The 11474-nt window shown below is 39.8% G+C and overlaps 1 protein-coding gene across 2 annotated transcripts in view; it reads left to right on the top strand.

Moving 5' to 3' along the window:
- The first annotated feature begins 7689 nt into the window (after positions 1-7689).
- The window catches only part of Mcts1 (MCTS1, re-initiation and release factor), a 12649-nt gene continuing 8864 nt past the window's right edge, over positions 7690-11474 (top strand). The window contains exons 1-5 of one of the 2 annotated variants that reach the window (XM_023707926.1): positions 7690-7991; positions 8497-8602; positions 9137-9216; positions 9320-9392; positions 9934-10031. In XM_023707926.1, coding sequence (XP_023563694.1) covers positions 8589-8602; positions 9137-9216; positions 9320-9392; positions 9934-10031 — 265 coding nt within the window. In that variant the 5' untranslated portion in view covers positions 7690-7991; positions 8497-8588. The remainder of the gene's footprint in view (positions 7992-8496; positions 8603-9136; positions 9217-9319; positions 9393-9933; positions 10032-11474) is intronic. The other variant, XM_004647658.2, reaches the window with a different exon arrangement.

The raw sequence follows: 11474 nt of genomic DNA, 5'->3' as shown, positions 1-11474 counted from the left end.
CAATTTGATATTAAGGTTATTGAAAAGACCAATACAATTCATGGCTGTTATCTACACTGCAGGTAAAGCAATTAGACCTAGATTGGAAGAGGGATATTTTTATAACAGTAGGAAAAGATGGCTGAACATACAGTTCTAGTGGGTAGTAGGAAGTAATATCTGATCTGGAGACTTCTATCTTATTTTCAGAGTGTAAGTTATTTAGAGCTGTTGAGGAGGTGGAATTTTGAGAATGGGGAAGCTTGGACAGTATCACTGGGGTGAATAAATTAAATGAAGGAGTTAAAAACATGACAAGAATTCCCAAGTGAATTCAAGGTCCTTGTGGTTACTAATCATGAATTCAGAGTGGTACCAGTCTGTTCAGCGGAGTGATTTTTCTCTCACAATGCTCTATAACTCTAAGGATGAGGGAGGAAAGGCTATGAACCAAATGCCAGAGTCTTTGATGAATGAGTAGACAGCAAAGAGGTGAAATCAAGGTGTAACTAGGGCTGGTGAGATGGCTCAGTTGTCTAAAGCATCTACTTAGAACAAGCGTAGCAAAGCACAGGGACTGCGGTTCAATCCCCCAGCACCACAAGCCAGCCAGCCCCGCCCCCTGGTGGGCTGAGCTGGCCACACACACACACACAAAATAAATAAATAAATAAAATTTAAAAAAGTGTAACTAAATCTCATAAAACTCAGGAGGAAGAAGGATTAGGGGCATATATGAGCATGGAGGAGGAGTGGTTTGGACGTTGCATCATGGCTGGAAGAGGCTGTGTACCTCACCTCCTCACTGCACTATGAGTGGTGTGTTGGTATAAGTCATTTTCATTAGAAAGGGCTGTAAGGGATGCTGCCTCCTCAGGAGAAAATCAGTATAAATTCCCCATGATGAACATCGTGATCATTATGTACTGCAAACATGTACTAAGAAAAAGGTTAGTGGATATCCAGGGATGAGTTTCAGGGCAGTCAAAGAGTTTATTAATTGTGAAATGGTGTTCCATAAGACACAGTAGAGTCACTAGAAGTGAAGGTAGAAGCGGGATGGTCCAGGGAGAAGAAGCAAGAACCATCACAAGAACCCAGAATATTATGGGTCTAGGAGGGGGGAGGGAAAAAAGAACAATAATATCTTAAGAACAAATACAGCCCAGTATTAGTAATTGTATGGATTATCTTGTTTAGTCCTCATAACAACTTCATGAAGTAAAGCTTTAATTTTACAGGTTAGAAGACTCAGGGTGTAAGTAACTTGTCCAAGGTCAAATAGCAAATCAGTCAAACTGGGTGCTTACTTATGTGACAGTAACAAAGGAAAACAGAGATATGAGTGAGCCATAGTGTGTTTGGTACATTGCAGTTTTAGGTGGTTAGTGTTGAAAGTCTTCTGATAAACAGAGGACTCCCTGGTCTCTAAATTTAGCTCTGGGAGTTTCAAGTGGGCACTCAGTTTTGTTGGTGTTCCTTATCCTGTTGCTTGGTCTGGGAGGATCCAGGCAATTGCAAGAAGCAATGCATTTTCTCACCTGCAGAGTGATATGTGTTGGTAGTGGTGTGGGAAGTGGGAAGTGGTGTGATTCTTAGGCTTGTTTTGTTCTAGTAAGGGGATATATAAAGCCAGGCTGTAGCTTCCTCAAAGTGTAAGGCTGAGAGGTAGTCTGAGGGAAATGTGAGCCTACCGGAAGACTTCACAGGCTGTAGATCCTGAGAGATGTGAGGCCCAGCAGGGGTCTGGCAGTGGCCCAGTTTTTCCTTGCAGTAAAAGCAGCTTCACTGGTGTTCAAAATTGTGGCTGAGCTCCTAGAAAAGTCTTTCTCCTGGACACTCTGAATGTATTAGGTGCCATGCCTAGGGCTCATGAAATTTATGAAAAAGAAAAGAATGTCTTTCTGTAAACTTCCTTGAGGAGTATTTTAGAGACTTGTATCTAAATGAGCCTATAAAAACACTTTCAAAATCCCAAGCAGACAAATAGAATTGCTAAACATTTAATATTTATTGTAGCCAGGTTACTTATTTTAGCTAAATGTAAGGTGGATGTGGCATTTCTGTGTCCTGTGCCACAGGGCATTCAGGACCCTTGTGAAACAGGCTGCCCAGAACATGAATACACAGATTATAGGACAGAGAGCATGGATGTCTAAAACACAAAAGTCTTTTATAAATGTTTATTACATGAATAAATGAAGTTCATTTTTAATTTGTGAGGTTTATTTTGAGGTATTTCTTTTATGACATATAGGTTTTTGTAGTAATGATGTATTTGAAAGCAAATCCTTTCTCAGGAGCAAACCCACAAACATAACCTTTGTTTTTTTTTTTTTAAATTTATTTATTTTATTTATGTGTGTGTGTGTGTGTGGCCAGCTCAGCCCACCAGGGGGTGGGGCTGGCTGGCATGTGGTGCTGGGGGATTGAACCACGGTCCCTGTGCTTTGCTAAGCTTGTTCGAAGTAGGTGCTTTAGACCACTGAGCCATCTCACCAGCCAACCTTTGATAAATAATTGATTTTATAATGATGGTATTTATAACACAATATCAGTTAGGTGTGGTGGTGCATGCCTATAATCCCAGCACTTGGGAACAGAAGCAGGAGGATCAGCACGAGTTCCAGGCCAGGCTGGGCTACAAAGTGAGTTCAAGGATGGCCTGAAGTGCATAATAAAATCTTGTTTCAAAAAGACAAACAAGGGGCCAGGAAGATGGCTCAGTAGAATAAGTGCTTGCCTGGCAAGGGCAAGGGCCTGAGTTCAATCCCCAGTTCTGCCAAAAAATAAAAAATAAAAATAAAAAAGATGAACAAAACAACAACCACCCCCCACAAACCCCTCCAAAAAACAACATAACCCAAAACCAAACCATACACAATATCAACAAATTCATTGAAGTGAAAGTAGGTCCTGTTTAGGTATCTGTGAAGACTATCAATGAAAGTACTTATGTACTCATACAGATCTAAGTATATCTTTTTTTTAAATTTTAGGATAGGGTCTACAGAGTCTACAAGGTCTCACTGTGTAGATTGGACTCAGTGATTCTCCTGTATTCAGCCTCCTAAGTGCTGGGATTACAGGTACGCCACCACTCAGAGTCTCAATGGCCAGCTTGGTGTGCCCTGGGGATGGGGGCAGAACCAGCACAGCAGGCCTGGGGATTTAATTTCTGTGTCTGTCTAAGCAGGTGCTTTAATCCACTGAGCTATTTGGCCAGCACTTATAAGCATACCATTAACACTGACCATCTGAGTTGGGCATGGTGTCACACACCTATAATCCCAGCACTTGGAAGGCTGAGACAGAAGAACCATTGCCAGTGTGCTCAAAGTCATTCTGAATTGCATAGTGAGACTCTGTCTTGACAAGACAAAAAAATACTGATGATGTATCTTGGCATTTGTCATAATTAAGGTTTGGTTTCAGTCATCAGAGTGTATGAATATAGAGTATGTATATTTTTTTCATGAGCAAATGTCTCTATTTTTGCTCAATCCTTACATTCATCTAATATTCATATGAAATAGTATGTATATATATTTTTTAATTTTAGTAAACTCAACCCAGGGTTTGGCACATGCTAGGCAAATATCAGTGAACTACACCCCTAATGCAAAAAAAACAAACAAACAAACCCAAAAAACATTCAGGGCCGGGGAGATAGCTCAGTAGAATAAGCACTTGCCTGGCAAGCACAGGGGCCTGAGTTCAATCCCCAGTTCTGTACAAAACAAAACAAAACAAAAAACACCTAGATATGTATACTTTTTATGAACCAAAAGGCTTTGCTTTGAGCACTACACATTTTAGCATAATACTTTTGAGTAAATCTAAGATTAGTAGGCTTGTCAAATTAAAATTTCAATAATTTAGGAAGAGGGCCAGTGAGATAGCTCAGCAGACTAAGTGCCTGCTTTGGTAAGTGCAGGGACCAGGTTTCGATGCCCAGTCCTACAAGCTGCCCTGGCCCTACCCCAGGGGCATGCTGAGCTGGCGATGGAGTCTGGGTGTGGTGGCTCATGCCTGTAATCCCAGCGCTGGGGAGGCTGAAAACAGGAGGATCATTCTGAGTCTGAGCTGCGTAGTGAGACCCTGTACCAAATACATAAATGGAAAAAAAAGAATTTAGGAAGTCCATTCAGCTGGGCATGGTGGCACACACCTATAATCTCAGCACTCAGGAGGCTGAGGCAGGAGGATCAGTGTGAGTTCAAGGCCAGTCTAGACAACATAATCAATTTCTTTTTTTTTGGGGGGGAGGGAACCGGGGATTGAACTCAGACCCTTGCGCTTGCCAGGGAAGCACTTATTCTACGGAGCCATCTCCCTGGCCCCCTACATAGTCAATTTCAAGGCTAGTCAGAATTATATAATGAGACCCTATCTCCAAAAATAAAATAAAATAAAGTCTATCCAGATGTTATTAATTTCCATAAAGTTAAGTTTTATTTACTGGTGAACTCTGTACTTACTATGCATGCTATTACCATAGACAGACAGTTCAAAAATTATGACAGTTCAACTTTAGAATTTTTTGACAATGTGAATACAATAACATTCAATAGTATTGTAACTTTAGATTTTTTTCTCCAGGCTAGTAATATGTGATATGGTGTTTTATCACTTATTCTACAGAGGCAGCAGTGATCTGTAGCTTCATCAGTCACGTGATCATAAAGAGACACAACTGATATTCTACTATGTTCTCTGTTGTTAAGCTAGGAAGTTTTCTAAGTGTATTAAATGCACTTACAATTTAATATTTTCAATTAATGGAGGTTTTATCAGATTTATAACCCCATTGCAGGTTGAGGAGTGTCTATATAAGATTTAATGCAAATTATTTTCTTTTTTTTTTTAGGGAAGGGTCTACAGGGTGCACAGGGTCTCACTACTAGATCAGACTTGTAGTGATTCACCTGTTTACGGCCTCCCAAGTGCTAGGATTATAGGCGGGGTGCCACCACGCCCAGTCTCAATTGCTGTCTCAGCCCACCCGGGGGCGGGGCCTTCACCGCAGGTCCAGGGATTGAAACCCTGGCTCCTGCACCTGCTTGAAGGTGTGCTTTAATCCACTGAGCTATTTGGCCATCTACTTTCACTAAACTCAAACTACTTAATCATAGCTGTTCATTATTTGTCTTTTTCAGTACCTGGGGTCAAACTTAGGACTTTATGCTGGCGAAGCAGACACTGTGCCGCTGAGCTGTATTCCTGGCTGTTTATTGATGTTATAATGTATTTGTTGATAAAAGGCAGGCTCCCAGAGAGATGAGAGTTGCCAGGAGAGGAAGGATGTTTGGCAAGAAGCATGGCAGCTTGGGGTCTGTGCTCCAGATTTTTTTCTTTTGAGTTTTAGTTTTGCATGTTCATAAACTCAATATTCTGAATGTCCCAGAAGGGACTGATGCTGGGCATGTGGATTCATGCAGAGGATGTCCACATGAGACCAATAATATCATCTAGAATGCCAGTTTGTTTGTTTATTTATTTATTTATTTGACAAGATCTGGCTGTGTAGTCCAGGCTGGCTTTGAATTCACTATATAGCCCAAACTGGCCTCAAACTCATGGTGATCCTCTTGTCTCAGTCTTTTGAGTGCTGGGTTTACAGGCAAGCACCACCACACCTGTCACCAGTTTGTTAATTTACAAAGACAAACATAATTGTTCACACTGACTTCATGTGAAAACAGCAAATTCTTTCTCTGAGGGAAAATTTTTGTGGGAAGTAAAATCATAATCTGAAGATTATAGGTCACACATGGTGGTGCACACCTGTAATCCCAGCGCTCAGGAGGCTGAGGCAAGAGGATCACCATGAGTTTGAGGCCAGCCTGGGATACACACTGAGACTAAGGCCAGACTAAACTAAACTACAGGCAAGACCCTGTCTCAAAAAGAAAAAAAAAATTTTTGTGTCCACTGGGAATCAAATTCAGGATTTTATGGTTTTCAGGAAGGTACTTGTCCTTCTGAATTAGATCCCAAGGGCCAGGGAGATGGCTCAGTGTAATAAGCACTTCCCTGAATTAGATCCCTGCTCCCTGCCCCAAGATTATTGACACCATAGAATCAAGACAAGGTGAGTTAGTTGAACAGTTTAAATGCATAGTACCGTTTGTTAAGATTGCTCTAATGACCTATCTCCCCTGTTTTGTTTTACTATCTAATGCATGTCCATCTCACTTCCTTAGTGCCTGTTCAGGCTTTAAATTTTGTCTCTGCTCCCTTTACTGATCAACCTCTTCCCCTTTTTCCAGAGCCTTTCCACTGAGCTATATCCTCAGTCTTTTAAATTTTTTTGAGACAGGATCTTGCTAAGTCACTAAATTGCTCAGGCTGAGCTCAGAAGATGTACACCACCACTCCTGGATAGATTGACATAATTTTGTTTTCTATTAGGCCTCCTGTAAGGTTTTTTTTTTAAAGGCAGGGTCTCACTATTTAGTTCAGACTGGCCTTGAATTTGAGGCAATCCTCTTGCCTCAGTTTTCCTAGTGCTGGGATTATAGCCTTGCTCTAGCCCTCTTAAAAATTACATAACTGGGCTGGTGAGATGGCTCAGTGGTCTAAAGCACCTACTTAGAACAAGCTTAGCAAAGCATAGGGACCGCAGTTCAATCCCCCAGCACCAAATGCCAGCCAGCTCCGCCCCCTGGTGGGCTGAGCTGGCCACACACACACACACACACACACACACAAATAAATTAATTAATTAAAAAAATTACATAACTATTTCAGGTCTGGTGGTATACACCTGTGATCTCAGCACACTGGGAGGCTGAAGCGAAGATATGTAAAGTTTGCACAATGTAGTGATTGAGCAAGACCCTATTTCCAATAAATAAATAAATAAATAAATAAATAAATAAATAAATAAAAGTTCTGAGGATGCTGGGCATGGTGGCACACATCTGTAATCCCCGCACTCAGGAGGTTGAGACAGGAGGATCACTGCAATTTCGAGACTAGCCTGGGCTACAAAGTGAGCTCAAAGTTAGCCTGAGCTGCGTTGCTAGACAGTCTCAAAAAGTCAACAAACAAACAAACAGGTCTGGGGATGTAGGTGAGTGTGGAAACTTTACAAAGCAAAACTTGTTGCTTCATCTGTTATTCTTTCAGAGTACACGTAGCATGGAATGGCAAGAGGCCACTTTATCTTTTCCGTGAATTGTCAACTTGTGACTAGGTGAGGCAGGGGACTGCAGCTAGTAATTTCTATTTAATAATTCCTTGGGGGAAGCTTACTGTAGTCAGTAATAGTTACCAGATAAAAAAGAGGTACTCAATTAAATTCAGATAGCGACTATATATTTTTGGTGAAGTATGCCTAAAATATCGATAAGGTATATTTACACTACAAACATTAAACTGTTTATCTGAAATTCGATTTTAACTTGTGCCTTGTATTTTTACTTGCTAAACTTGAAAAGCCAACCACTACATTAACATGAAGTGAAGTGCTGAGGCTTGCTTGGGTTCATGCTGGCCGGTAAGCAGCAATCTATTCGGTTGCCTCAGACAGGAAACAAAAACACATTCTCACGCTAAAATTGTTTAGCGTAACAAGTAGCAACTAAGCACGGAATAATCTTGACCCTTTGAGGAATCCGTAACTGACGTAACGCCATAAACGCTGCTTTGATTGATTTCCCGCCTCCTCCATTCTTCTCTTCCTGCAACTAGAAAGAATTGCACTATCACTTTTTCCTTTTCAAGTCCCGCCCTTCAGGCTGCCCCAAAGGGGAGGAATCAGTTACCTCAAAGAAACCGGCAAAAACGCCTACGTGGAATTCAGAGGAGCGGAAGTAGTCAGATTTCACTCCGAGCCGTAAAGCGCGGCTCGCCTGCTCTCCTTCCGGAGAACGACAACCGCTCTGATTCCTAGTGCCGGCCTTCCTCGTGTGAGGGGATCTGCCGGACCTTTGCTAATTCAATTTCTTTCCCTTTCCGGGCCCTTCCCCATCGTCGCCCCCTTCACCTTGGATCATGTTCAAGAAGTAAGGACAAGTGTGGCCTCCACGGCTGCTCACAAAGGCGGTGGGGATGAGGGTGGGGAAGAGGGCGAGAGCAACGGTCCTCTTTCTCTCTCCCCCGCCCCTGCCATCCTGGCTCCCTAAGGTTTTCTATAGTACTATGCTGTCACTCGCAACTTGCAACACTTCTTTAAGCTTTCCATCCGTAATCCTCGGTTGGATTTTGGTCCCTGCCGTTTTCCTTTTCTTTACCTCTTCTTTTGCCCCCTCCCGTAATTCTTTTTCCACCCTTAGGGTTCTACCAATCACATCCGTGCACTGTGATTTAGGGGCATATCCTCTTGAGCTGAGAGGGGAGCCCGGCACTCGCTGCCATATGTTTATTAGTTATGAACTGAATAAGGGAAGGCTTGACTTCCTGGGTCATGGGAGTGAAGGAGTCTGGGTGACAGGAAGCAAGCGGCCTGTCAAGCCTATTGCCTAGCTGCCAGGTTAACCTTGTCTTGAAAATAACGTGATTACCTCGTAGGCTATTCAGTGTAAGGAAGACAAAATTCCCCGAGATCCTACATTGTGGTTTGCCTTCCAGATTTGGTAGAAGCAAAAAACCAAAGGGGGAACATGGGCAAAGGAAGGTGGGTTTTGTGCATGAAATTTTGAGCAAAAATAGATAAGGACCTTAGAAATCACCATCATCACCATCATCACACTTTAAAAGTCTCAACAGATTACATAGTCTTAACAGGCACCAAATTTTTGTGTTGTGCTTGGGTTGGTCCTTTTAATGCTTGAAAGCTTTATTTTAAAAGAGGTTATATGATTGGTGGAAGTCTATGTTTTTTCCTGAGTAAGAGTCTCCAGGAAAGGCATTTTATGGTTGATTCAGATAATAGTGTGAGCTATATCACATCCCTCCTCCCCCAGCTTTTAGGAATAACAGGTTTTATTTTGCTTTGTTTCTGTGGTTCTGGGAGTTTATTTAAATATTGTATTGAAATGTTGGCTTTATACAAAAGAGAATAAAAGGGAAATGGTACTTTAAAAATTTATTTCATAATTATTTTAAACATCTAGGTACTTGGGAGGAGATGATTAAAACATCCTTTAGATATTCTGATACTTCTGTTTAGCAATACCTTTTTTTTTTTCTTGCAAAAATCACTTGGCAGATTTGATGAAAAAGAAAATGTGTCCAACTGCATCCAGTTGAAAACCTCAGTTATTAAGGGTATTAAGAATCAGTTGATGGGCTGGGGAGATGGCTCAGTAGGATAAGCACTTGACTGGCAAACGCAAGGATCTGAGTTCAGTCCCCGGTTCCACAAAAAAAAATAAAAAGAATCAGTTGATAGAGCAATTTCCAGGTATTGAACCATGGCTTAATCAAATCATGCCTAAGAAAGATCCTGTCAAAATTGTCCGATGGTAAGTCTTTGTTTTTCTCTATGTAAAGCTTAGAGTAGCTGAATAGTAAATGGTTAGGTTGTTCTCATTCCAAATATAGTTATTTTCACATTAATTATTGATAGATTCATAAGGATATATACAGAATAGTTGTAAAACTTACCAATATTTGTACTTTCAAATATTTATATCCGTGAAAAATATGGCTTTGTGTATTGATTATTAGTTAAATGTTTTTCTTTCTGCTGGAGTTAAATGTTTTCATTTAAAATGGTATTTCAGTTCTTTAAATACATGGAAATACCTAATAATGGAGTTGAAATGAAAAGAGGTGGAATAAAATTGGTTATAACAGGTCATATTTTTCCAGTTTCTTCACTTGATTGATATGATAGGAAAAACAGCCTTAACAGTGTTTATGGCCAGTGTCTTTACAGAAATTAAAAAAAAAATTATCCCTATATATGCATGTTTCATGTTGTAAATTTTAAGGAATGTTTCACTTACATTTATTTTTGAAAGAAGATTTCTAACTTGGTACTTTGTGAAATTTGTTTTACAGCCACGAACATATAGAAATCCTTACAGTAAATGGAGAATTACTATTTTTTAGACAAAGAGAAGGGCCTTTTTATCCAACTCTCAGGTTACTTCACAAATGTAAGTCTTGTTAAAAATATGCATTTGAGAATATATAAAGAGAAAAGAAGTTGAAAGTGACTTCTGGCAGTTAACTTGTTATTTATTAGTATGAGGTAATAAATATTAGTCAATTCCCATTTTGTGGTAAGTTTAAAAAATGCATATGCTCTCGTGTGTTCCAAAAAAGCTAAGAAAAAGAATTCATTCATTCCACAAATATTTATTGAACTTGCTATATGCCAGGCACTGAGCTAGGTACTGAGAATACAACTGGAAGGAAAGACAGACATGCTCCCTGTCATTATAAAGCTATTAATGTAGTTGGAAGAACAGGCAAGAATTAGATAATTATACAATATGTATTCATAAACTGTGATAAGAGCTGTGCACAATTTGAAATTCATTGCTTAAATCTGTATCTAAGGTTTTTTTGTTTGTTTTTGCGGAACTGGGGATTAAACTCAGGCCCTTGTGCTTGCCGGGGAAGCGCTTAGTCTACTGAGCCATCTCCCAGGCCCCCTTAAATCTGTATCTAGTTATGTCCATTGGAGATAATTCTCTCTATGGGAAAGCATTGACTTAATGTGGGAGTGTCTCTTATCACTAGAGTGCCATGGTCAGATGTTATAAAAACAAATAGCATTTATTTCATATACCTATATTCAGGTTATTAGATTGAGTATATTACAAAAGAAAATCCATGGAAGCTACAATTCAGTGCACAAGAAATTTTCAAATGGGAAGTAAAATTTCAGCTTTTCAGTCTGTATTCTAGCCTAGAGACAGAAGGAAAGGGAGTGTCTGTTGCTGGTGGTGATGGTAGTGGTGACTGAATGAATTTGACTTTTTGCCAAGAGGAAAAACTTTTGAATTACCTGGTGGTCAGGAAAAGTAAACCTGTAAGGCAAGTCTTTGAAGAGTTGAACCATTTTAATATTTCACAGTGGAATAATTACATGTATTTGATTAAATACTACTTTTATCAAGTTATAAGTACTGATGGAAATTGAATTTTTATAAAATGGATAAAAGGTTTTATAAAAAACTTTCTTAAGACTAGGATATTTGAATATGTTTTGGCTATGAAATATTATTGTAGGGATTTTGTTAAATGTTTAGTCATGATATTATTGTGGTTTTAGGAGAATGGTTTTACTATTGGGAGAGGTTTGTTTGTTTTATTTACTTATTTACTATTGGGAGAGGTTTGTTTGTTTTATTTACTTACTTATTTTTTTCTTTTTTTTAAGACAGGGTCTCACTATGCAGCTCAGGCTGGCCTTGAGCTCACTTTTGTAACCAGACTGATCTCCAACTTGCAGTGATTTTCCTGCCTCCTGAGGGCTGGGATTACAAGTGTGTGCCACCAAACCTGGCTTATGTCTGAACTAACTTTATTTTTTATTATTTTTTTTTAATTTTATTTATTTATGTGTGTGTGTGTGTGTGTGTGTGTGTGTG

Source organism: Octodon degus, unplaced genomic scaffold (genome assembly GCF_000260255.1).
Source record: "Octodon degus isolate 3935 unplaced genomic scaffold, OctDeg1.0 scaffold00319, whole genome shotgun sequence".
In the NCBI taxonomy this organism is placed as follows: domain Eukaryota; kingdom Metazoa; phylum Chordata; class Mammalia; order Rodentia; family Octodontidae; genus Octodon; species Octodon degus.
The sequence above is the reverse complement of the archived record's forward strand: the minus strand, read 5'-3'. Positions and strand labels throughout refer to the sequence as shown.